Source organism: Somniosus microcephalus, unplaced genomic scaffold, assembly GCF_052327205.1.
Source record: "Somniosus microcephalus isolate GS21.2 unplaced genomic scaffold, FLI_Smic_1.0 unresolved_chr1, whole genome shotgun sequence".
Lineage (NCBI taxonomy): Eukaryota > Metazoa > Chordata > Chondrichthyes > Squaliformes > Somniosidae > Somniosus > Somniosus microcephalus.
The window spans coordinates 115565956-115593365 of record NW_028225179.1 but is presented as its reverse complement, the minus strand read 5'-3'; the positions used below and the strand labels follow the sequence as shown (position 1 = coordinate 115593365).

The 27410-nt window shown below is 49.0% G+C and overlaps 1 protein-coding gene across 1 annotated transcript; it reads left to right on the top strand.

Moving 5' to 3' along the window:
• Positions 1-67: 67 nt before the first annotated feature.
• Positions 68-14490, top strand: rps18 (ribosomal protein S18). The gene is made up of 6 exons (XM_085974779.1): positions 68-158; positions 4583-4681; positions 7649-7735; positions 10053-10154; positions 11864-11955; positions 14366-14490. Exons 1-6 carry the CDS (start codon positions 156-158, stop codon positions 14439-14441), a joined length of 459 nt encoding a protein of 152 aa, XP_085830905.1. The 5' UTR covers positions 68-155; the 3' UTR covers positions 14442-14490.
• The last annotated feature ends 12920 nt before the right edge of the window (positions 14491-27410 follow it).

Below are 27410 nucleotides of genomic sequence, written 5' to 3'. Positions count from 1 at the left end.
TCTGAAGGCATTTAGGGCTCGGAACCCCCCTCGGGCGAGCGCAGCGTCCCGGGGAAGACTAACTGCGGCGGCACGGACCGGAAGTCGGCCGGTCGGATTAAAAACAGAGGGACGCATTTCCTCTTCCTTTTTCAAACAGAGTGACCGCCGCCATCATGGTGAGTTTGGCGGGCCCTCGGAGCGAATCTGCCGCCATCGGCCGCTCGGGGCCAACGGATTCCGGCGGGGCGGAGGGGAAAGAGCGGCGCGCGGGCCCGAGGGTGGGAAAAGGGGGAAATGGACGGCGATAATTGTTGGGTGAGCCGAGGGGGGGGGGGCGGCTGCGGCCTTTCCTGGGGCAGAGCTCCCTTTGCTCGGCATCAGAGGCACATTACAGCCAAACCGAGCTGGACCCGGGGCGGGCGGTGCAAGAGTGCCCCAGGACTGAGGGGGATCACTCGAACTGACAGATGTGGCTCAGTGGGCACGCCTCTGAGTCAGGAGGTTGTGGATTCAAGTCCCACTCCAGGGACAGCACGGTGGCATAGTGGTTAGCACTGTTGCCTCACAGCACCAGGGACCCGGGTTCAAATCTGGCCTCGGGTGACTGTGTGGAGTTTGCACATTCTCCCTGTGTTTGCGTGGGTTTTCTCCGGGTGCTCCGGTTTCCTCCCACAGTCCAAAGATGTGCGGGTTAGGTTGATTGGCCATGATTTAAAAAAAATTGGCCCTTTAGTGTTAGGGGGGGATTAAATATGTGGGGTTACGGGGCTTGGGTGGGATGGCAGTCGGTGTAGGGACCAGGTGCTAAGGTTTGGATGATCAGCCATGATCTCGTTGAATGGCGGAGCAGGGCCGAATGGCCTACTCCTGCTCCTAGTTTCTATGTTTCTATGACTCGAGCACATAAATCTAGGCCGAGACTCCCGGTGCAGTGCTGAGGGAGTGCTGCCCTGTCGGAGGTGTCGTCTTTCGGATGAGACGTTAAACCGAGGCCCCGTCTGCGCTCTCAGGTGGATGTAAAAAATCCCACGGCCACTATTTTGAAGAAGAGTAGGGGAGTTATCCCCGGTGTCCTGGGGCCAATATTTATCCCTCATTCAACATAACAAAAAAACATTATCTGGTCATTATCATATTGCTGTTAGTGGGATCTTAATGTGTGCAAATTGGCTACTGCATTTCCTACATTTCAACAGTGACCACACTTCAAAAGTACTTAGTTGATTGTAAAGTGCATTGGGACATTCTGCGGTTGTGAAAGATGTGATATAAATATATAAGTCTTTCTTTCTAAAAGCAAGGAAGTTAAGATGAATCTTTATAAAACACTGGTCCAGTCTAAAAAAAAAGGACAGACTTGCAGTTATATTGTGCTTTTCACCAATGGAAGTCTCAAAGTGCTTTACAGCCAATGAAGTACATTTTGAAGTGTAGTCACTGTTGTAATGTAGGAAATGCAGCAGCCAATTTGTTCACAGCAAGCTCCCACAAACAGCAGTGTGATAATGACCCAGATAATTTGCTTTTTAGTGATGTTGATTCTGGGCACTGCTATTTAGGAAGGATGTGAAGGCTTGCCTTAAAGAGGGTGCAGAAAAGATTTACAAGAATGGTTCCAGGGATGATAGACTGGAGAAGCTGGGGTTGCTCTCCTTGGAGCAGAGAAGATTGAGAAGAGATATGATCGAGGTGTTTGAAATCATGAGGGGTCTAGACAGTAGACAGAGAGAAACAGTTCCCATTGGTGGAAGGGTCGAGACCCAGAGTAGACAGATTTAAGGTGATTGGCAGAAGAACCAAAGGCGACATGAGGAAAAACTTTTTTATGCAGTGAGTGGTTAGGACCTGGAATTCACTGCCTGAAAGGGTGGTGGAGGCAGATTCAGTTGTGGCTTTCAAAAGGGAATTGGATAAGAACCTGAAGGGGGGAAAAAAAGCAGGGCTACGGGGAAAGGGCGGGGGAGTGAGACTAGCTGAAGTGCTCTTGCAGAGAGCTGGCACAGGCTCGATGGGCCGAATGGCCTCCTTCTGTGCTGTAACCATTCTGTTATTCTATGAGGGATGAATATTGGCCAGGACACAACTCTCCTGCTTCGGAATAGTGGCCATGGGATCTTTTACGTCCACCTGAGAGCAGACGGGGCCTCGGTTTAACGTCTCATCCGAAAGACGGCACCGCCGACAGTGCAGCACTTCCTCAGCACTGCACTGGAGTGTCAGCCTAGCTTTATGTGCTCAGGTCTCTGGAGTGGGACTTGAACCCACAACCTTCTGACTCGGAGGCGAGCGTGCTACCCACTGAGCTGTGGCTGACACATGACTCGCGCTCCCGGGTGTGCAGTGCAGAAGTTTCCAAAGACTGATGTGGGATCCCTTAGTCTTCCTCTCTGCTTCACTGGGCATGGTTTATTTGATTCATGCATTCATGGGGTGTGGGCCTCGCTGGCGAGGCCAGCATTTATTGCCCCTCCCTAGTTGCCCTTGAGAAGGTGGTGGTGAGCCGCCGCCTTGAACCGCTGCAGTCCGTGTGGTGAAGGTGCTCCCACAGTGCTGTTAGGGAGGGAGTTCCAGGATTTTGACCCAGCGACGATGAAGGAGCGGATTGGTCTGACAGGCCGCTTGCAGTATTGAGGGGTTTTCTTTTAAGAGGAGGGAAGTTGGCTGTATGAAGTGCAGACGTTATTGTGTAGCACTACTGTCTTTCAGATGAGAGGTTAAAACCCCGTCTGCCCTCAGGCGGACGTAAACGGTCCCACGTCACTACTTTGAAGAGCAGGGGAGTTCTCCCTGGTGTCCTGGCCAATATCCCTCCAGCAGCCTAACTAAAAACAGACGATCTGGCCATTTATCACATTGCTGTTTGTGGGAGCTTGCTGTGCGCAAATTGGCTTGACGGATTTCCTACATTACAACAGTGACTGCACTCCAAAAATACTTCATTGGTGGTAAAGCACTTTGAGATGTCCTGAGGTTGTAAAGGGTGCTCTATATAAATGCAGGTCTTTCAAGTTCAGGACCCTGGGTGCTACAGTCTGAGAGGACATTAGATTTTGTTTAATTTCCTGTACTTGTTGCCTTAATAACCCATCATTTATATTGCTGCATCTTGAGAAAGTGACTTGTTTTACAGATTTTTGCCATTTTCCTTCAGGTAGCTAACAGTCTTTTAGAAGTCAAGACCGGGAGGGGGTTCATGAGAGTATACAAAGGCTTATCGGGAGTGTCGGTGTTGGCAAAGGGTTCCCCCCACCCCCCCCCCCTTACAAGTTGGAATCTGTTGCTGTGTGGTGTCAGTGCACACCGTACAGCTGATGTCCATACAGATTTCTGGCCCTGCGAACTGCTCAACCAACCCATCCACCTATTTCACACTGCTGATACTGGCTGTTGCTTTTGCAGGGTATTCCAATGGGCATAATACAGTGGCAGCTGATTTCTGTGCTAATCAAGCTACTGTGTTTTACATGGACCCATGCAGTCCTTGGATGTCTGAGTTCTTTACAGTCAATGAAGTACTTTTGGAGTGCAGTCACTTGTAATGTAGGAAACGCGGCAGCCAATTTGCGCACAGCAAGCTCCCACAAACAGCAATATAATGACCAGATAATCTGTTTTAGTGATGTTGATTGAGGGATAAATAATGGTCAGGACACCAAGGAGAGCTCCCCTGCTCTTCGAAATAGGATTATTTTACCTGAGAGAGCAGACGGGGCCTCTGAAAGATGGCACCTCCGACAGTGCAGCGCTGCCTCAGCACTGCAGTGTCAGCCTAGATTTTTGTGCTCGAGTCTCTGGAGTGAGACTAGAACCCACGGCCTTCTGACTCCGCGAGAGTGCTGCCCACTGAGCCACGGCTGATAAAAGCCAGGAAGTTATGCTAAACCTGTATAAAACGCTAGTTCGGCCCGTTGGAGTATTGTGGTGTGCCAGGGATGAGGGACTTCAGTTACGTGGATAGACTGGAGAAGCTGGGGTTGTTCTCCTTGGAGCAGAGAAGATTGAGAGGAGATTTGATGGAGATGTTCACAATCATGAAGTGTTTAGATAAAGTAAATAAAGATAAACTGTTTCCAATGGCTGAAGGGTCGGTAACAAGGGGGCACAGATTAAAGGTGATTGGTAAAAGAACCAGAGGCGACATGAGGGAAAACTGTTTTACACGAGTGGTTAGGATTTTGAATGTGCTGCCTGATAGGGTGGTGGAAACAGATTCAATAGTAGCCTTAGAACGGGAATTGGATAAATAGTTGAAGGAGAAAAAATTGCAGGGATATGGGGAACGAGCGGGACTAACTGGATTGCTCTTTGAAAGGGCCGGCACAGACTTGATGGGCCGAGTGGTCTCCTGTATTCTATGATTTTGCACCGTGACGTGCGTATAAGATACGACCCGATCTCCCATGTCGGGTCACAAGTTGCAGGCTGCGCTGTCTTGTAAGAACTCGTATATTGCCGCCTTACAATATATTAGCCGCGCTGTGGGAAGTGCGTACAATACCCCAGCCCTCTGGTAGATTGTTTCGCGGAAAGGTTTAATAGTTTTCCTTTGACTGATTCTTTTGCTAACTAACTCCCCCCCACTCTCTTTTTTTCTGTTTAGTCGTTAGTTATTCCCGAAAAGTTCCAGCACATTCTTCGAGTCCTCAACACCAACATTGATGGGCGACGGAAGATAGCGTTCGCCATCACCGCCATCAAGGTAAGAATTGACGGTTCCTCGTAACTGGAGACGAGGCGGCGGATATGGTGACCAGGGTGGCGTAATGCCGAGAGCGATACCGCTGCCGCCTGTGTTGTAAACAGGTTGACTCTCGCCTGTATTTGTTTAAGCCGCTGTGTGTAGTGGCCGTGTGGATCTGCGCTTGCTGCAGGTTGAGTTGCGTTTAGGCTGGTACCACTGCCATCCCTGGCGGTTTCGTGTCCTCTATTCACAGTGACTGAACGAGTCTTCGTTTTCATTTTCCAGTGAGTTTTGCTGGTAGCGAGACCATGTTCCATAACTCTGCTACACTTGCCATAGAGGGAGTGCAGCGAAGTTTCACCAGACTGATTCTTGGGATGGCAGGACTGTCGTATGAGGAGAGATTGGGTCGACTAGGCCTGTATTCACTAGAGTTTAGAAGAATGAGAGGGGATCTCATTGAAACGTATAAAATTCTGACAAGGCTAGACAGACTGGATGCAGGGAGGATGTTTCCCCTGGCTGGGGGGTGTCTAGAACAAGGGGTCACAGTCTCAGGACACAGGGTAGGACATTTAGGACTGAGATGAGGAGAAATTTCTTCACTCAGAGGGCGGTGAACCTGTGGAATTCTCTACCACAGAAGGCTGTGGAGAACAAGTCACTGAGTATATTTATGAAGGAGATAGATAGATTTCTAGACACAAGGCATCAAGGGGTATGGGGAGAGAGCTGAATATGGTATTGAGATAGAGGATCAGCCATGATCATATTGAATGGCGGAGCAGGCTCGAAGGGCCAAATGGCCGACTCCTGCTCCGATTTTTCTATGTTTCTATGTTCTTCTGTGAAACGGGCAAGTCAAAGGCTTTTCGACAACCTCCGCTAAGAACCAGTCGTGGTTATGGCTTTTGGTCAGTATAAATGTTAGTGGCACATTCTTTTCCAAGCTACGGCCTAATTTTCTTTAAACAGAGAAGTGTTGACGGTTATTGGGAGTGAACAGATTTGACTAGCTGGCTCATGGAGTAAAACACCAGTACACACTCGGAGGGGTGGGGGGGGGGGGTTTGAATTGCCTGTGTTTGTGCTGCAATGTTCTGTGATTCCACTCGCAGCCTGCTGTGGTTTAGGTGTGTTGGTAGCTCATTAATATCGGGCTCTATGCAGCTGTCCTTCGCACGTGCATCCTCGTCGGAGAGCAAATGCAGGACCCGTTGGCTGGCGCGCGTGCCGACTTCTGGGATTTGGGTTATAATCCGTTTAAAGTGACCGTGGCCACAACCCGGCCAGGACGGTCCCCGGGGAATACACTTGGAGTTGGGGTGTGTAGCGGGGTTTGAGCCCTGCATTCTGTCGCCACTGTATTGCGCACTTTATTTTCTCTTGGCCTCTCTCGAATACGGTCCCACGGGTGCCAATTTGTTCACGGGGAGCATTAAACCTAAACCCGGTCAGGCTTCGTTTTGGCAGCTTGCTGTAGAGAGGAGCCTCCCCCCCCCCCCCCCCCCCCCCCCCCCCAAACACGATGACTAAAGCTGGTTCTGGTGCCCTTACTGCCACCGTGGCCAGAATTGGCCAACTCTGTCTGTCGGTGCAGCTCAACAGTGGGTTGTATTGCTGTGGGAATATGGGCTTTAGCATGTGCTTTCCACAGCACCGGACGCACAATAACACCCTGTCTCCGATGCCTTGGAGCACTTTGCACACACTGGTCCAAGGTACGGTAGCATAGTGGTTATGTTACTGGTCTAGTAATCCAGAGGCCTGGATTAATGATCTGGTGATGTGAGTTCAAATCCCACCACAGGCAACTGGGGAATTTAAATTCAATTAATTAAAAAAATACATCTGAAATTAAAAACTAGTATCAGTATGGTGACCATGAAACTACTGGATTGTCGTAAAAACCCATCTGGTTCAATAATGTCCTTTTTAGGGAAGGAAATCTGTCGTCCTTACCCGGTCTGGCCTACATGTGACTCCAGACCCACAGCAATGTGGATGATTCTTAACTGCCCTCTGGTTCAAGAAGGCAGCTCACCACCACCTTCTCGAGGGCAAGTAGGGACGGGCAATAAATACTGGCCTTGCCAGCGATGCCCACGTCCCATGAACGAATTTTTAAAAAATTACGCTGTGCCCATGTGTAGGGAAGGCCCCTCTCTGCTGTTTTGGCAGCGGTGGTCCCCCATGTAGCCTAAACTGTTAGGGTCTGCTGCTGCAGGAAGGGGAATAATTTGACATGAGCACATCCAGCAGTCCCACAGTCTAATTACAGGGAATGCGGCGCCAGCAACGCAGGCAAACGTCACCTCTATTTTCTCTACGGCGCGATGCTGCCGGCAGCGCTGAGCTGCATGGCCGATGTTTCTGGGGGGGGGGGGGGGGGCGGCGCTGGGTCTGGAGAAATGGAAGGCCGTGGAGTTTCTAACATCTGCCGGAGCGGCGAGCCGGGGCCTCGTCTGAAGAATGGAATCCCCGATAATGGTCTGGAGTGTTGGTCGGCGCTGTGCTTAAGAGCAGGCTTTATATCCACAGCCTGACCCAGCCACAAGATCCCAGTCCAAACGTTGAAGCAATGAAATGGCATCTTGGTGACTTGGCTAGATTTTGGGTTTTTTCTCCCCCTCCCCCCTCAGTTATGTAACTTTAATCATTTTGGAGATGTACAGACGATGGTGGAATGATGCTGGTCAGTTTGAAGTGTTCCAATACAGCATGGAATCATAGAACATTCGGCCCATTGAGTCTGCGCCGGCTCTTTCGAAGAGCAATCCAGTTAGTCCCACTCCCCCGCTCTTTCCCCATATCCCTGCAAATTTTTCTCCTTCAAGTGTTTATCCAATTCCCTTTTGAAAGCTACTACGAACGAATGACTAAATGAATGGGTGCCTGAATGTGAAGGTAGTATCCAAGAACGTTAACTGTGTGCAATCTATCTGAAGACTGCTGTTGATTGGGATTATCTGTTCCTGTTGCCAGGGTGTCGGGAGGCGCTACGCCCATGTGGTGTTGAGGAAAGCTGATATTGACCTGAGCAAGAGAGCCGGCGAGCTTTCTGAAGATGAGGTGAGACCGAATAGCGCCTGATGATCTTCGTAAGGCCATATAGACAACTGTTTAACCTTGTAAACGCTTCACAAGCTATAACTAACGCCGTGCAATCTCTCTCTACAACGTGGGATGAATTCATGTGATGTGATGTTCTGTTGGGTGTCTTGAATTCTAAGATTGAATCTTGAGATGTGTTGCCTGAAGGTTCCCCGGGGGTGGGGAGCTGTGAGGAAAGGCAGCTCCGTGTTCAGTATGGGAAGGAGGTGTTGAGGGAAGAGGAAAATATCGCAGACATGTCCATATCACTTAACCTGGGTTTACCTTATATAAAATGTTATTACTTAAGCCAATTGAGGAATTAGGAGTGGAGATGCAAGTGGAAAGTAAGCAGAGAATAAAATTCCTTTGCTCCTAGTAAATGAATGGAGTGATCCACCAAACAAGGTAGTATTCAAAGTGCAGTTAGAGAAAGAAGGACTTGCTTAAAATGACTCCACTTCAAAAGTACTTCATTGGCTGTAAAGCGCTTTGAGACGTCCGGTGGTCGTGAAAGGAGCGATATAAGTGCAAATCTATCTTTTAAAATTGCGCCTTTCAGGCCCTCGGAACACCCCAAAGCGCTTCACAGCCAATGACGTACTTTTGAAGTGTAGTCACTGTTGTAATGTAGGAAACGCGGCAGCCAATTTGCGCACAGCAAGCTCCCAGATGAGCAGATAATCTGTTTTTTGTGATGTTGATTGGACAACAGGAAGAACTCCCCATCTCTTTGAAATAGCGCCATGGGATTTTTTACGCCCACCTGAGAGAGCAGAGGGCCTCGGTTTAACGGCACTTCTGACAGTGCCGCACTCCCTCAGCACTGCACTGGAGTGTCAGCCTAGATTATGTGCTCAAGTCTCTGGAGTGGGACTTGAACCTACAACATTCTGACTGAGGCGAGAGTGCTGGCCACTGAGCCACGGGTGCTAGATGCTATAATGGGAGAGTTGGTGGGCCAGCGGGGTGAGCTGAGTGATGTTTGGTTTGCCTTCCGTTCGTTATGGAGTGTCCGTTCCAAGTACAGGTGCCGTGAACACTAGATGGGATGTTAGCCTCGTAAAATAGTGGCTGGAATTATAATTTTATGTTTATCTCGCTGTATAGCAGAATACGTTGTCCTGTTTGTTACAAGTATAGCCCATTCCTCCCCGTCGTCAGTTGTCCTGTGCGCCAATAGCTTGTTTTGAGTTATAAAATGAGAATTGTCAGGGAATACTTATAAGCACTTCTTTCACCCCATTCCCCCCACCCACCCTTCAGTCTATTTTGGGGGGGGGGGGGGGTGGGAAGCTGTGTGGGTTTCATGTTTTCCCCTATGTTTGGCTGCTCTAGATTGGCTTCCTGGCCTGTCCAGTCATGGTGAGCATTGCATTTAGGGATTTGGGGGGAGAATGTTTGAAGTGATGTGTACAATTTCTAGAGGGGTAGAATTGAGGGATTATGAAAGGGTTCGATAGGGAAGATGTAGAGAAGATGTCTCCACTTGTGGGGAGACCAAAACTAGGGGTCATAAATATAGGATAGTCACTAATCAATCCAATAGGGAATTCAAGAGAAACTTCTTTACCCAAAGAGTGGTGAGAATGTGGAACTCGCTACCACAGGGAGTGGTTGAGGCGAATAGTATAGATGCATTTAAGTGGAGGTTAGACAAGCATAAGAGGGAGAAGGGAATAGAGGGTTATGTTGGATGGGAGGAGGCTTGAGTAGAGCAGAAACACCGGCACAGACTAGTTGGGCCAAGTGGACTGTTTCTGTGTGGCAAATTTTGATTTAATTGTTACCCAGTTTACATAGAATCATCTTCGGGGATGTTTGTTTTGAACGTTTAGCTGTGTGTTTTTACGAATACGCCTTTTAAGCAACATTTCCGCTAAGCTGTGCGCCCGCGCGGCTGCTTGGAGGTCCCGCGTAGGCCGCTCACCGGCTTTCAGTGGAAGAAACACACGCATGTGCGAAAGTTTGAATGGCCTGCGCAGCCAGTTAAAGGGACCGCCCGTGCGCACACAGAAGGAACATTGCTTTTAAGTAGACCTTTATGTTCAGCGTGCTGTTTCTCTTTATAATGCACTATAACCATTGTGTCCATTTTAATCCCTCTAAGGATTGTTTGAGGTGCTTATTATAAATTGATGGCAGTTGGCTTTCAAGTGAAGGATTTTCTTGCTTTTAGCTGAACTGTAGCTGCAAAAATAACATCTTTCTACGAATTGAGTCTGGTTGAATTGAGTGCGGGTCGGGTCGCATTGAGTGTTGCGGTCGATGACTTGGTTTTTCTCTTCCCCTGTAGGTCGAGCGCATTATAACAATCATGCAGAACCCACGTCAGTACAAGATTCCCGACTGGTTCCTGAACAGGCAGAAGGACGTGAAGGATGGCAAATACAGCCAGGTACGGGGAAAGGCCGGGACTGAGACTGTGTGTTGCTTCCTAAACCAGATAACCCTTTGAGCACTAGGTGTGCGCTTTGACATTGCTATGTGAGCTTGTGTTCTGATCCAGTGTGATGTTGGATTGCAGTAATCGGGGAAATGGTTGTGCGGTTCAGTTCCTGGGTGTGTTGAGGGCGATATTCGCTAGACATCTTAACTTGCAGCATGTTTAGGCTGCAAGTACATTGTTTAACTCTTCAGTGTCTGCATCAGACAACAGCTAGAATTCTATTTTGAATTGGAGCTTTGGTCTCCAAGGCTGTTAGTGCTAGAATTTTCAGAAAGGAATATTCCACAGTGCACGAAAGAGCTCGGTTTCTCGTGAAGCAAGCCGAGTGGTTCTGCAGCTTATCCGATTGGTGTTCACCCTTACAAGTGACATTAGACCTCCCCCTCCTGCACATCATGTGTATATTGCGCCAGCCTATTCGTTAGTTAGCCCATCGGCAGGAAATTGGAGGAGAGGTTTGGTCGACTAGTGGGCAAATACATGGCAGATGCAGTATAACATGGATAAATGTGAAGTTATCCACTTCAGTAGGATAAACAGAAAGGCAGTTAGATCATTTAAATGGTAATAGATTGGAAAATGTTGATGTACAAAGGGACCTGGGTGCCCTTGTACACCAGTCACTGAAAGCAAACATGCAGGTGCAGCAAGCAGTTAGGAAGGCAAATGGTATGTTGGCCTTCATTGCAAGAGGATTTGAGTACAGGAGCAAGGATGTCTTACTACAGTAATACAGGGCCTTGGTGAGACCACACCTGGAGTACTGTGTGCAGTTTTGGTCTCCTTACCTAAGAAAGGATATACTTGCCATAGAGGGAGTGCAGCGAAGGTTCCCCAGACTGATTCCTGGAATGACAGGACTGTCGTGTGAGGAGAGATTGGGTCGACTAGGCCTGTATTCACTAGAGTTTAGAAGAACGAGAGGGGATCTCATTGAAACGTATAAAATTCTGACTGGGCTAGACAGACTGGATGCAGGGAGGATGTTTCCCCTGGCTGGGGTGTCTAAAACAAGGAGTCACAGTCTCAGGATACGGGGTAGGACATTTAGGACTGAGATGAGGAGAAATTTCTTCACTCAGAGGGTGGTGAACCTGTGGAATTCTCTACCACAGAAGGCTGTGGAGGCCAAGTCACTGAGTATATTTAAGAAGGAGATCGATAGATTTCTAGACACAAAAGGCATCAAGGGATATGGGGAGAGTGCGGGAATATGGAATTGAGATAGAGGATCAGCCATGATCATATTGAATGGCGGAGCAGGCTCGGAGGGTCGAATGTCCTGCTCCTATTTTTCTGTGATTCTAAATTAATCCCATCCCCGTCTATAATGCCTGTTGGTTCAGCCTGCGTACCCACTGGGAATGTAGGGCGTACCCATTGGGAATGTAGAGAGGTGTCTTGTACCCTGACTGTCGGCTAAAGCTGGTGTATGTCTGGCTTGTAGAATAAAGGATCTGCAGATAGGGTGGGAGGAGGCTCATGTGGAGCACCGGCCAGTTGTGGGCCGACTGGCCTGTTTCTGTGCTGTAAATACCGCGAATCTACAGTACGGAAACAGGCTCATTCGGCCCAACTATGTATATATCTATATAATTCTGTGTGCGCCACTGCGGTTGTACCCGTGCCTTTATCTCTCATTTTCTGTGATCTCTCAGGTCTTGGCCAACGGTCTGGACAACAAACTGCGTGAGGATCTAGAGCGCTTGAAGAAGATTCGTGCGCATCGGGGTCTGCGACACTTCTGGGGGTAAGACCCTGCGCTGATTGCTCCTCTTCCCAATAGCCAGCTGTCCGGTTCAGTGGTGCTGTATTGCATTGCTTGCCCGAGGGGAGGGACGTTCGGTGTCAAACTCTTGAGGTTTATTGGGCTGATTCTCCTGCAGTCTCTCACTCGGAGGCTGTTGGGTGGTCATTTCGTGAATTCGGTCTGATTTTTTTATTTGAGTGCTGGAAAGGTGTTGGAACAGGAGGAGGCTTCCGCCTGCAGATACCGTCTAAAGTATGGACTTGACCAGTCGAGCAGCGGGAGAGTGTGCTCGTAGGATGACATCCTTGACCAACTTGTCTGTGAGGGATGAACACCGGACTCGACACAGATGAGTCTGTGCATGGGGATATCTGTGATGCCTCACATTCTTTTTCCCCCAGTCCCCCTCCATGCTTCTGAAGGATTATCCTTGAGAGCACTAAAGGAGGGAGTTAAATATCATATGGTGTAGCAGGAAACTTCCATCTGATGGTCTTAATTTTCCAATGTAAACTGCTGGATCCCTGTCCTCTTGAGAGAGACCGATTAATGTTGGGGTGCAGACCCTTTGGTGGTTACATGGAAGCATTGGGGCAGTAATTCCTCCCCAAACGCGAGAGTACGGAAGTGGTACTCACGCGTCTGGCCGGAGGAAATGCCGGTTTTCAGCATGCACAGCGCATGCGCTGAAAACCGGCATTTCCTCTCCTCTAACCCAAGAGTTGAAGAGGCTAGCGCGTGCGCGTCTTGGATTTCCTCTGTTTTGGGGTATTTGCGCATGTGTAAAGGGCTCCGGTCTTTACGCTTGTAAAAAGCACACGTAAGTATTTATTTTTACAGGTAAGTGGTGTTTTAGTGCAATTTAGAATTTTTTTTTCCACAGGTTTATTATTTTAAAGAATCTACAATAAGGTAAGTTTAGTTTTAGACCCTTTATTAAAAATTAATTTTTTTCAAAAAAAAAATTATTGTTTAAATTATTTTTTTAAAACTTATTTATACTTAATTTAATGATTGGGGTGTTTTTTAAATTTTTATTTAAAGTTTAAATAGTGTTTTGGGCCCCTGTAGTTTTCATGAGTTTGACAGTTCTTACACTCAAACTCATGAATGAACCTTCCCCCCCCCCCACCCCCCCCCCCCCCCCCTCCGATTGGCTGCACAGTGCTCACTTGATCCCAGCCGGCACATTGCATTAACTACGCCGCTGGATCAGGTTAGCACAGCGCGCCGACATCGGAACCGGGCCTGTGACAGGAAATGCAAGCAGGCCCGGGCTTCAGATGTCAGCGCGCAGGGTGAGTGCAGATCGGGGGCTTGCACGCGCGGCAAGCCCCCGACACCAAGTTCTGGGCCATTAACTTTTTTTTCTGATTTCCAATGTTTTTTTGTCTTTTTTTACCCTTGTTACCTCTAGACTTGACTATTCCAACGCACTCCCGGCTGGCCTCCCACATTCTACTTTCCGTAAACCTGAGGTCGTCCAAAACTCGGCTGCCCATGTCCTAACTTGCACCAAGTCCCGTTCGCCCATCACCCCTGTGCTCCCGGTTAAGCAGCGCCTCGATTTTAAAATTCTCATCCTTGTTTTCAAATCCCTCCATGGCCTCAGCCCTCCCTATCTGTAATCTCCTCCAACCCCACAATCCCCCGAGATATCTGCACCACTCTAATTCTGCCTTCTTGACCACCCCTGATTATAATCGCTCCACCATTGCTGGCCATATCTTCAGCTGCCAAGACCCTAAGCTCTGGAATTCCCTCCCTAAACCTCTCCACCTCTCTTTCCTTCTTTAAGACGCTCCTTAAAACCTACCTCTTTGACCAAGCTTTTAGTCATCTGCCCTAATTTCTCCTTCTGTGGCTGTGTCAGATTTTGTTTTATAATGCTCCTGTGAAGTGCCTTGGGATGTTTCACTACGTTGAAGGCACTATACATCTGGTCTAACTCTCCAAGTTTGGTATTGAGACCTACCTGACCACGTTGAGGTTTGGAGTCAGCACAGGATTTCTCTCCTCTCCCGCCCTTTTCCCTCTACGCTCTCCATCTCGATGCTTACAATTCTTGACGTGGTTTAATCCCTCCTGAATTTCCTCAATTCTCTCCTTCCTGCGAAGGCGGTGTGAAATAACCTGCGACGGTGCTGCCCCCTTCTGCTGGCGGTGTTCGGTGTCAAAAGTTGGAGCGCTCCTGTGCAGCGCCTTGGGACATTTTGCGACGTTAAAAGACACTATATACTTGTTGTAGTGGTGTAACTCTGGTCATTAAGAGTAATCAAGCCTACAATTACTGGCTTTTTCAGACTTCGATACGCCAGTTCGAACATCTGCTTGGAACTGTATTGCAGTGAGCCTGCGACTATTTCTTAAGTCTCCCTCTGATTTTTGTCTTGTCTTTCTCTCTCTGCAGTCTCCGTGTGCGTGGCCAGCACACCAAGACCACCGGCAGGAGAGGACGCACAGTCGGCGTGTCCAAGAAGAAGTAAATATTTCAACTGCTGTCGAAATTTGTCAATAAATGTTCAGTTAAACAGACTGTGTGTGTGTGTGTGTGGGGTTAATTTGCAAACTGGCTGCAGTGGGTCAGATTAAAAGTTCCTTGTAATTTTTTTGGCCCTTTGCGGTCCTTCTAAGGGGCTATGCAGGCCATTCAAACTAGCGCGGTTTGTACATTGAAAAGCTGGCCGGAGCACTGCACGGACGCTCAGCTTACAGGGAGCATTAGGTCAGCTCAACCGTGTCACAAGACAGTAAATGGGCAGTCTCTTTACTGCCTTACATCGGAGACCTCCTGAGAAGGCGGTGTGAAATAACTTGCGATGGCGTTACCGCCCTATTAGTTTTATCCCAGTCGGGCCCATGACCCCCAGAATGTGTTTTTTTCCTATTTGATGGTCATGGGCCGGGGATGATGGATTTCCCATTGCGTGCTCTCGTAATGCTCTTGAGAGTGCTACAGCATAACATCGTCTTCTTTTGGCAGGCGAGGCTATTAGAGATAGAATGGAGTAAGATTGTGACTGTCTGGAATGGACTCCTCCGGTCTTGTACAGTCCAAGTTTGGAAAACCTGATGCGCTATCAATTACTCATAAAAGACTGAGAGTTAAGAGAGTAACTAAAGGCTTTTATTAACAAAAGAATGAAGGTCTGCCTCGAGTGGTCGACCGGTCCAGAATACAAAGGGCTGGGGAGCAGTCACCTTTATACTAGGACTTGTGGGAGGAGTCAGCCAAGGCATGTCCAGGCATGTACACAGTGGAATACAAACAGTGGTTTACCACATTCACCCCTTGTTTAAAATTGAGTCCGGCGGGGTGAAGTGTATTAAAAGTTAGTGTATTGGAGTCTCTCCGGAGGTCTTGTCTGCCGCTGTGATCGGCGTGGCGACGGCAGGGGTAGTGGAGCTTCCGGCGTCGAGTCCTGCGTAGGCTGTGGCACAGGCGTGTCGTCCTCGTAGATGTCGAGCGGGTCGCGGGGCCCAGGCCTGCCGTCTGCTGGGGCTGGATATCGGATCGTGGGGGGGGGTGGTAGTGGGTTACTGCGGCCCCCGAGGGTGCAAGGTCTCTTATGGAGACTGTGTCCTCCCGCCCGTCCGGGTATGCAATGTAAGCATACTGGGGGTTGGCGTGGAGGAGGTCGACCCTCTCGACCAGGGGGTCCGTTTTATGGGTCCTCGCGTGTCTTCTCAGTAGGACCGGCCCTGGGGACGTCAGCCATGGCGGTAGCGATGTCCCCGATGTGGACTTCCTTGGGAAGACAAACATTTTCTCATGAGGGGTGGCGTTAGTGGCAGTGCAGAGCAGTGACCGAATGGAGTGTAGCGCATCGGGGAGCACATCCTGCCAGCGGGAGGTTGGAAGGCCCCTAGACTTTAAGGCTAGCAGGGCGGCCTTCCAAACTGTCGCATTTTCTCTTTCCACCTGTCCGTTCCCCCGGGGGTTGTAACTGGTGGTCCTGCTTGTGGCAATACCCCTAGTTAGCAGGTACTGACGGAGTTCGTCGCTCATAAACGATGAGCCCCGGTCGCTATGGATATAGCTGGGGAAGCCGAACAGGGTGAAGAGGTTGTTCAGACATTTAATGACCGTGGCACTGGTCATGTCCGGGCAGGGGAAGGCGAACGGGAAACGGGAGTACTCATCAATAATATTGAGGAAGTACACATTGCGGTCGGAGGAGGGGAGAGGCCCTTTAAAATCAACGCTCAGGCGCTCGAAGGGGCGAGTGGCTTTTATCAGGTGGGCCCTGTCTGGTCTATAAAAGTGCGGTTTGCACTCAGCGCAGACTTGGCAGTTCCTGGTCATGGTCCTGACCTCCTCAATAGAGTAAGGCAGGTTGCGGGCCTTGATGAAGTGGAAGAACCTGGTGACCCCCGGGTGGCAGAGGTCATTGTGGAGGGCCCGCAGTCTATCGATCTGCGCGCTGGCGCAGGTGCCACGCGATAGCCCATCCGGGGGTTCATTGAGCTTCCCGGGCCGGTACAAGATCTCGTAATTGTAGGTGGAAAGTTCGATTCTCCACCTCAAGATCTTGTCATTTTTGATTTTGCCCCTCTGCTTGTTGTTAAACATGAAAGCAACTGAACGCTGGTCAGTGAGCAGGGTAAATCGTTTTCCGGCCAGGTAGTGCCTCCAATGACGCACAGCCTCCACAATCGCCTGGGCCTCCTTCTCAACAGCGGAGTGTCTGGTCTCCGGGCCTTGGAGGGTTCGTGAAAAGAAGGCCACGGGTCTCCCCGCCTGATTGAGGGTAGTGGCCAGGGCAAAGTCAGACGCGTCGCTTTCCACCTGGAAGGGGATGGATTCGTCCACTGCGTGCATGGTGGCTTTGGCAATGTCCTCCTTGATACGGTGGAAGGCTAAGCGGGCCTCTGCCGTCAAGGGAAAAGAGGTGGACTTGATCAGCGGCCGGGCCTTGTCCGCATAGTAGGGGACCCACTGGGCGTAATAGGAGAAAAACCCTAGGCACCTCTTCAGGGCCTTGGGGCAGTGGGAGTTCCATAAGGGGACGCATCCGGTCGGGGCCGATGACTCCGTGTTCCACAACACAACCAAGGATGGCGAGGCGGTTTGTGCGGAATATGCACTTCTCCTTGTTATATGTCAGGTTCAGGAGTTGGGCAGTGCGGAGGAATTTTTCGAGGTTTGCGTCGTGGTCCTGCAAGTCACGGCCGCAGATGGTCACATTGTCCAGATATGGGAAAGTGGCCTGCAACGCATTTTGATCTACCATCCGGTCCATCTCCCTTTGGAAGACGGAGACCCCGTTAGTGACGCCAAAGGGAACCCTAAGGAAGTGATAGAGGCGGCTGTTTGCCTCAAAGGCAGTATACTGGCGGTCCTCAGGGCGGATAGGGAGCTGGTGGTACGCTGATTTCAGGTCAATGGTCGAGAAGACGCGGTACTGCGCGATCTGGTTGACCATATCAGCTATGCGGGGAAGTGGGTAGGCGTCGAGCAGGGTGTAGCGATTTATTGTCTGGCTGTAGTCGATGACCAGGCGCTGCTTCTCGCCGGTCTTAACGACCACAACCTGGGCTCGCCAGGGGCTGGTGCTGCCCTCAATAATCCCTTCCTTCAGGAGCCGCTCCACTTCGGTTTTAATGAAAACCCTGTCCCCGGCACTGTATCGCCTGCTCTTTGTGGCGATGGGCTTACAGTCGGGGGTGAGGTTAGCAAACAGTGGGGGGGGGGTGACTCTGAGTGTGGAGAGGTTGCACCTGGTGCGCGGCGGGCAATTTGGAAGCTGCTGGCTGCGGACTGTGAGTGGGGGTAGGGGTCCACCGTACGCCATTGTAACACTTTTAAGGTGGCACTGAAAATCTAACCCCAGCAGGACGGCAGCGCAGAGGTCGGGCAGGACCAGAAGTTTAAAATGATCATACACAGTCCCGTCTACTACGAGTGTCACCACGCAGTAGCCGCCGATGTCCGCCGACTGGGACTCGGAGGCCATAGAAATCCGCTGGTGCGCAGGCAGGACTGGGAGAGAGCAACGCCGCACCGTGTCGGGGTGGATGAAGCTCTCCGTGCTCCCAGAGTCAAAAAGGCAGATTGTATCATGACCGTTTACCTTAATGTCCATTGTGGAACTGGCCAGCTGGTGCGGTCTCGCTTGCTCCAGTGTAACGGATGCCAGCGTAGGGGTCGGTGTGTCGCTGCGGGTATCAGATGAGGCGGTGTTGGGGGCCTGCTGCGTTCCGGCTGTCGTCCAAGATGGCGGCGTCCATGATCCCCATGTGGCTGGAGGCGTCCAAAATGGCTGCTGTACCGGTGGTTCGCACATGGCCGGGGAGGCCCAAGATGGCGGCCCACATGGCCCACACGCGGCGCTGTTGGGGTTCGGGGTGGCTTTGGCCCTGCAGACGCTAGCGTAGTGTCCCTTCTTCCTGCAGCCCGAGCAGATCGCGTTTTTCGCCGGGCAGCGCGCTCTGGGGTGTTTTGCCTGGCCACAGAAGTAGCATTTCTGGCCTTGGGACACTGCTGCGGTAGTTGGGCCGTTGCTGGGGTGTGGCTGGGGTGGCACGGCGCTATGAGGCGGTCCTACCGTGTCCCAGGCTGTCATTCCCTGCGGCGTCCACGGTGCAGAGGAGTAGGCATCCATGCCCCGGTAGGCTGCATCCAATGATAGTGCGAGTTCAGAGGCCTTGTTGAGGTCGAGGTCACTCTGCCCCAACAGTCGCTGTCGGGTGTAATTGGATCTGTGGCCCGCTACAAAAGCGTCCCGGATAAGTTCCTCTGTGTACACGGCGGCCTTTACATCCTTACAACCACAGGCCCGGCCAAGCACAGACAGTGCCTGAAGGTATTCCACGGTCGATTCCCCAGGTTGTTGTTTACGACTCCCCAGAAGGTGCCTGGCGTACACTTCGTTCACTGGGCGCGTGTACTGGTCCTTGAGGAGCTTGATAGCGTCCGCGTAAGAGGTCGCGTCTTGGATGACCGAGTACACTCGGTGGTTCACTTTGGAGGTCAGGACATCCAGTTTGTCCCCGTCCGATTTGATTGCTGCGGAGGCGGTCAGGAATTTTTCGAAACACTTAAGCCAGTGAGTAAACTTGGTGGATGAGTCCGCCTCCCGATGATCTAAGTCCAGGCATGCTGGTGTGAGGATCTTCTCCATTATAAAAATGTTGTTAATAAAATTGATGCGCTATCAATTACTCATAAAAGACTGAGAGTTAAGAGAGTAACTAAAGGCTTTTATTAACAAAAGAATGAAGGTCTGCCTCGAGTGGTCGACCGGTCCAGAATACAAAGGGCTGGGGAGCAGTCACCTTTATACTAGGACTTGTGGGAGGAGTCAGCCGAGGCATGTCCAGGCATGTACACAGTGGAATACAAACAGTGGTTTACCACAAAACCCCAATAGAGGGTCCCCTTCATCACCTTGAGAGAGAAACGGCCGATTAATGTTCGGGTGTAGTCCCTTTGGCAGTTACACGGAAACATTAACCTTTATTTCTATTCTCAGTTATGTCATCGTCATAATGGCACAGAAGGAGGCCATTCGGCCCATCAAGTCCGTGCCGGCTCTGTAGAGCAATCCAGTCAGTCCCATTCCCCTGCTCTATCCCCGTAGCCCTGCAAGTTTACTTCCCTCAAGTGCCTATCCAGTCTCCCCTTGAAAACATTGAGTGTCTCCGCTTCCACCACTTCCTTCGGCAGCGAGTTCCAGATCCTCACCACTTGCTGCGTAGTTTTTCCTCACGTCCCCCCCCCCCCTGTATCTCTTGCCCAAAACCTTAAATCTATGTTCCCTAGTCCTTGTACCATCAACTAGTGGGAACAGCCTTTCCCCGTCTAGCCTATCCAAACCCGTCATAATCTTGTACACCTCAACCTCCTTTGCTCTAATGGAAACAAATCCAGCTTCTCCAACCTGTCCTTGTAGCTAAGATCCCCCATCCCCGGAACCATTCTGGTGAATCTTCTCTGCACCCTCTCAAGGGCCTTCACATCCTTCCTAAAGTGTGGTGACCAGAACTGGACGCAGTACTTCAGTTGTGGCCTAACTAACACTTTATAAAGGTTCAGCATAACTTCTCTACTTTTGTACTCAATACCTCTATTTATGAAGCCCAAGATCCCATATGCTTTGCTAACCACTCTCTCAATCTGTCCTGCCACCTTCAGGGACCGATGCACATTAACTCCCAGGTCCCTCTGTCCCTGCACACTCTTTAAAACTGTGCTATTAAGAGTATATTGCCTCTCCCTGTTCCTTCTGCCAAAATGCATCATCCTCGTCACTCAAGCCGAAATCTGATGTGGAGCCTCTGTCAGGGCTGAAACTCAAGCGTCGTCCTGGAGAGGAGCTTGACCCCGCGACCTTCCAACTCTGAGGCGAGAGTGCAGGCTCCGCGTTCCATGCAAGGTGACTGTCCCTCAAGTAACAATCCACCGACACTGCAAATGTATAACTTAACATCGAATTTAAAGGAATGTTTGGTGTCCATTTCGAATGTGAGACGGGGCCAAGCAAACTATCTGCGCGCCAGCCTGACTTTGTCTACATCGGGTGCCCTAGTACACAGGTTTCATTTCTGTCACTCCAGATCTAGGGAGCTGGAGCCCACGGGGTTTGAGATGTGTTGGTAGGATCTCATAAATTAAATTCTAAAGATGCCATTTCTGAGGATTGAGGCTATCGTATATTCGATTTTAAAAAAGAAATGAAAAATCTGCTTTTTCAAATGGGCACCACAATTTAAGAAGAATACCAAGGCCTGGGAGAGGGTGCAGAAGAGATTTACTGGAATGGTACCAGGGATGAGGGACTTCAGTTAGGTAGAGAGACTGGAGAATAGGGTTTCAAAATTCCGGGAATTTTTAAAAGAGGAAACTTTCCATGGGAATTTTGAGTTTTTTTGCACGCTGATGGTTTTTGTCTCTGACATCAAAATAGACATACTGTTCCATACAAATAAAAACAGGCTTTCAAAACTTTATTTAGGTTATAATTTTGAACTTTATTGAACCCCCGCAAAAAAAGACCCATCTAAAATAAAATAAAAAGAGCATCAGCTTATTTAGCCTGTAATTGGTCCTTATTTTGTCCCTTTGAGTCGTCTACTCATCATTGCTCCTCCTGATTCTCTGGCTCTGACGTGTCCATTTCCTCCTCCGTGTCACTGTCTAGCTGTGTGGTGGGCACTTCTGTATCTGGCTCAATAAGTTGTAGGTTCGCCCGGATAGCCACCAGTTTCTCCACTCTTGTTAGTCAGCCTGTTGCGCACCTTTGTATGCGTATTCCCAAAAAGTGACCAGTTTCGTTCAGAGGCTGCTGATGAAGGTGGGATTTGGACTATCACCGATGCAATGGGTGACAGGGCCTCAGATGCACAAAGTCCCTTCCACCAGGTATGTGCACTGATATGCTTGCATGATTCCCATTCCAAAGACCTTGCTTGGTAGAGAACTTTGCCAGATTCCCAGAACATTGCCCACATCCAGATTGAGATGGTGTGAGAGGGTAGAAATCACACTGTAAGCACTGTTGATCTGTTCTCCAGAAAGTATTGGTCTCCCAACATGCTTTGGGTCCAGCATGTATGCTGCAGCATGAATCGGCTTGACACAAAATTCTTGACGCGTCTATATGAATTGAACAATTGCCTTCTCTGCTTTGAGCAGCAGGGATGTGGGTAGGGCAATGCTGATTTGTTCTTTTAAATCAGCAAAAAGCCTGAGAACATCTGACAAGACAGCGTCATCTCCTTCAATCTGAGCAATTGCAGATGCTACTGGTGAGAGTAGTTTAAGGCTGCTAACCACTCTCTCCCAAAACACATCATCCAGCAGTATTTTCTTGATGGTGGTTTCCATATCCCCAGACTGGGATATTGCCATTTCTTGCAGCGACTCCTTACCCTCCAGAAGGCTGTTGTACATTATGACAACGCCACCCCATCTAGTGTTGCTGGGCAGCTTCAGTGTGGTGTTCTTGTTCTTTGTCGTTTGCTTGGAGTTGTAGGTTGCTGCAACTACCTGTTTTCCCCCGACATACTTAACTTGCTTGGCTCTCTTGTACAGTGTTTCCATGGTTCTCAAACCCATGACGTCCTTGAGGAGCAGGTTGAGCCCATGAGCTGCGCAACCAATAGACGTAATATGAGGGTAGGCCTCCTCCACTTGAGCCCAAGCAGCCTTCATATTCGCAGCATTGTCAGTAACTACTGCAAAGACCTTTTGTGATCCAAGATCGTTGATGACCACTTTCAGCTCATCAGCAATGTATGTGCCTGTGTGTCGTCCTTCGTGTCTGTGCTCTTGAAGAACACTGGGAGAGGAGTGGAGACGATGTAGTTTATGATGCCCTCCCCTCATACATTTGACCACCCATCTGAGATAACTGCAACACAGTCTGCCATCTCTATCGTTTCTTTGAGCTTTCCTTGGACTCTGTTATACTCAGCCTCCAGCAAATAAGTAGACAAAGCATGTCTGGTGGGAGGACAGTATGCAGGGCGAACAACATTGAAAAATCTCTTCCAGTACACACTGGCTGTGAGCATAAGGGCTGAGATTGTCGCATATACAGCTCGAGCAAGGCACTCATCTGCATTCTTCTGGCTATGGCTATCCATTGTATCAAAGAACCTTCCAAGTGGGCCAGGAGTTGCTGATAAGGAGCCTGATGCTGAATGAACCATCATCTTGAATGGAAGCAGAGGAACTCTGCGCTGACTGCTGTGAGCTTTGAGTGAAGTTGTTGCATTTGGATAAATGCTGCTGCATCTTTGTGGCATTCTTTATTGGTAATATATTGGCATAGGTGGAAGATTGGCTATCCAACAGAAAACAGAGAGTGGGGATAAATGGTTCATTCTCGGGCTGGCAATCAGTAACTAGTGGTGTTCCGCAGGGGTCAGTGCTGGGACCCCAACTCTTTACAATCTATATTAACGATTTGGAGGAAGGGACCGAGTGCAACGTATCCAAGTTTGCCGACGATACAAAGATGGGATGGAAAGCAGTGAGTGAGGAGGACATAAAAAACCTGCAAAAGGACATAGGCTAAGTGTGTGGGCAGAAATTTGGCAGATGGAATATAATGTTGGAAAGTGTGAGGTTATGCACTTTGGCAGAAAAAATCAAAGAGCAAGTTATTATCTAAATGGAAAGAAACTGCAAAGTGCTACAGTACAAAGGGATCTGGTGGTCCTGCTGCATGAAACACAAAAAGTTAGTATGCAGGTACAGCAGGTGATCAGGAAGGCCAATGGAATCTTGGCTTTTATTGCGAGGGGGATGGAGTATAAAAACAGGGAAGTCTTCAGTTATACAGGGTATTGGTGAGGTTACACCTGGAATACTGCGTGCAGTTTTGGTTTCCATATTTAAGAAAAGATATACTTGCTCTCGAGGCAGTTCAGAGAAGGTTCACTCGGTTGATTCCGGAGATGAGGGGGTTGACTTATGAGGAAAGGTTGAGTAGGTTGGGCCTCTACTCATTGGAATTCAGAAGAATGAGAGGCGATCTTATAGAAACATATAAGATTGTGAGGAGGCTTGATCGGGTGGATGCGGGGAGGATGTTTCCACTGATGGGTGAGACTAGAACTAGGGGGCATAATCTTAGAATAAGGGGCTGCCATTTCAAAACTGAGATGAGGAGAAACTTCTTCACTCAGAGGGTAGTAAATCTATGGAATTTGCTACCCCAGAGAACTGTGGAAGCTGCAACATTAAATAAATTTAAAATGGAGATAGACAGTTTCCTAGCTGATAAGGGAATTAGGGGTTACGGGGAGCGGGCAGGGAAGTGGACGTGAGTCTAGGTTTGGATCAGCCATGATCCTATTGAATGGCGGAGCAGGCCCGAGGGGCCGTATGGCCTACTCCTGCTCCTACTTCTTATGTTCTTATGTTCCCCTTGTCTGGTAAGTATCTGATCTACATGTCTGCATACTACCCTACCATCTCCCAACATGACCTTGTATGATACTGGACCTGTCATTGAGCCTATGAAGCCAGGAATCCACTTTAGTCCATAACTGAAATTCTTGGTAAGGACCGCATCTCCTTCTCCAAAACTTCATCTCTTTGTTCTTTTGTCATGGTTCTCTTTTTGTTTGTTTTGTCTGTTTTCCATTTTCCTTTTTAGGTCTGGGTGGACAAGGTCAAGAGTGGAGCGTAGTCTACGACCTAATAACATCTCAGCAGGAGAGAGTCCTGTGGTGGATTGAGGTGTTATTCTGTAGCTGAACAGAACCCGTGACACTTTGGCTGCTAAACTCCCTTCTGCACTTTTTTTTATCATCTCTTTAAATGTTTGTACGGCTCTCTCCGCAAGTCCATTTGAGGACGGATGACATGGAGCCAAGGTCACCTGCACTATGCCATTGTTTCTCATGAACTCTTTTGTCTCTGTACTCACAAAACAAGTGGCATTGTCACTTACCACGATCTCCGGTAGCCCTTGATTACTGAAGCTCTGACGCAGGCAGTCTATAGTAGTAGTGGAGGAAGCAGAATTAACAGGATAAACATCCATCCATTTGGAATGTGCATCAATGATTATGAGGAACATCTTCCCCATGAATAGACCCGCATAATCTAAGTGCAATCTTCTCCATGGTTTATCCGGCCACTCCCAGGGGTGGAGAGGAGCCGCTGCTGGTGCCTTCCTGTGTACCTGACAAGTGCTGCATGTCTTGACTAGATTTTCTATCTCCTCATCTAGCTTTGACCACCACAAGTAACTCCTAGTCAAGGCTTTCATACGCGACACCCCAGGATGACACTGATGTAGTTGCTCTAGGATAGACTGTCATGCTGGCTGTGGAATAATCACTCGTGCTCCCCACAACACGCAACCATCCTGCACACTCAGCTCTGTTTTCCTGACACTGTAGGGTGTGCAGTCAGTCCCTTCTGGATGCTGAGGCCATCCCCTCACCACATATTCTCGAACTCTAGACAGTACTGGATCTTTACCTGTCCATGTTCTTACTTGCTCTGCAGTCACAATTGCCGTGTCCGTGTCCTCCAACATCAAAACTCTGTCCTCTGGAGCTGCAAGGATAGGTGTGCCTGGCAGTCGAAGACGGCTCAAGGCATTTGCGTTCCCATGGTACTTGCCCGCCTTGTAGATGATGACATACTCATATGCCCTCAAAGTCACGGCCCACCTCTGGATCCGGGGTGACACCATCTGTGGAACTGCTTTCATTTCATTGAAAAGAGAGAGAAGAGGTTTATGACTGGTGCATATGGTGAACTTCCTGCCATATATGTACTTGTGGAACCTCTGTAACCCAAACATTACTGCTAACCCCTCCTTGTCTAACTGGGAATAGTTTTTTTCCACTGGTGTTAGAGTTCAGGACATAAACCCTATTGGTCTTTCAGTTCCATCTTCCAAGCTGTGTGAAAGAACTGCCCCCACCCCGTAAGGTGAAGCGTCACAAGAGAGAATGATGTCTTTCTCTTCATTGTAGTGAACCAGCACATCCGACGACAGCATCAGTTTCTTGGACTGTTCAAATGAAACCCCCTGCTCCTCTCCCCACTGCAACTGTGTCTCCTTGCGCAGTAGTTTGTGAAGAGGTGCTAACACTGTTGACAAGTTTGGTAAAAACCTGTTATAATAGTTCAGCAGTCCCAGGTAAGCTTTTAACTCAGCCACATTGGTAGGAACAGGGGCGTCCTGCAGTGCTTGTACCTTCTCTTTGATTGGATGGAGCCCGGTGGCATCCACTCTGTGTCCCAGGAACATTGCCTCATTCCCCAGGAAAGTGCACTTACTCCTCTTGAGCCGTAACCCTGCCCTCTCCAATCTCTGTAGTAACTCTCTCAGAGTGCTCAGATGCTCCTGGTCGGTTCTTCCCGTCACCAGAATGTCATCCAGATAGATGGAAACATGCGGAATCCCTTGCAGTACACTTTCGATTGTCCTCTGGAAGATAGCTGCACTAGATGAGACACCAAACGGTAAGCGGTTATATGTAAACAAGCCCTTGTGTGTATTTATGGTAACATACTTCTTTGATTCGCCATCCAGTGTAATCTGCAAGTATGCATGACTCATATCCAACTTTGTGAATTTCTTTCCTCCAGCCAGGTTTGCAAAAAGATCCTCTGTTTTGGGAATAGGATACTGCTCTAGTTTGGACACCCAATTGACTGTCAATTTATAATCTCCACAGAGTCTTACCAAATTGTCCGGTTTTAAAACAGGTACTATGGGAGCTGCCCATTCTGAACATTTCACTGGCTCCAGTATGTTCTCCCTCAATAGACGGTCAAGCTCACCCTCTACCTTTGGTTTCATGGCATAAGGCACAGGTCGTTGTTTAAAAAACCTTGGCGGTGTCTCCTTGTCTACATAAATCTTAGCTGGGGGGCCATTAAATGTGCCAAGTTCCTCCTTGAACACATTCTCATGTTCCCTCAACACTTCTTGCAAAGTCAACTGTTTGCCCTCATCTATTTGATTTACTGTTCCCCAGTCTAATTTAAGTTCTTTTATCCAGCCCCAACCTAACAGGTTTGGTCCGGTACCCGATACTATAACTACAGGTAGCTGTTCCACTGTGTCCCTGTGTTGCACAGTTGCATTAGCTGCACCTAATGTCGCTACTCGTTCACGTGTATATGTTTTAAGATGCAGAAAGCAAGACTTTAACTCTGGAACTTTTGCACGGTTCCACAATTTTGAGTACTCTGCCCTGTTCATTATGGTTATACCACACCCTGTATCAACTTCAAAGTTCACCTTAGAGTCATTTACTGTCAGTTGCAATGTGATAGGAGCCACTTTTGGAATGTTCTTTAACATGCTATACATTATGAAAATGTCCTCTTCTTCCTCAGCTTCCCTGCTGATGTGGTGTGCTCCATGTTTTTTCACTTCTCTTCCTTGGTTTTGCTTTCCTCCCCCTTTTGGTTTGGATTCCTTCACAGGTGATTTTGCCCTGCATGCTCGTTTTATGTGTCCTTGTTTCCCACACTTGTGGCACTTCTCCTCCAGAAACCGGCATTCACTCGCCAGGTGATCGCCCTTGCATCCATAACATGCCTTCACATGCTCACGTTGTGGTTTCTGGTGTATGTTTAACTTGTGCACAACAACCTGACCTGCAACTTGCTTAGCATTAGCCCTGTCTGAACCCTGTATTTCTTTTACATCTCGGTTCGCTGTCTCTATGGCTTGAGCAAGTTCCAATGCTTTTTCATAAGTAAGCCCAGTCTCAGATAATGATCTACGCTGCATGCGGTCGTCCATTACTCCGCAAACTAGCCTATCTCTCAGCATTTCCTTCAGGTTGTTCCCATAATTGCAATCTTGTGCTAATTTACGCAGCACTGCTACATAGTCCATTACACTCTCTTCCTCTTTTCTGTTCCTTGAATTAAACTTGAACCGCTGCACAATCTCACTAGGCTTAGGTTTGAAATGTTCTTTTAGCAAGGCCACTAATTCAACAATTGATTTGTCTCCAGGCTT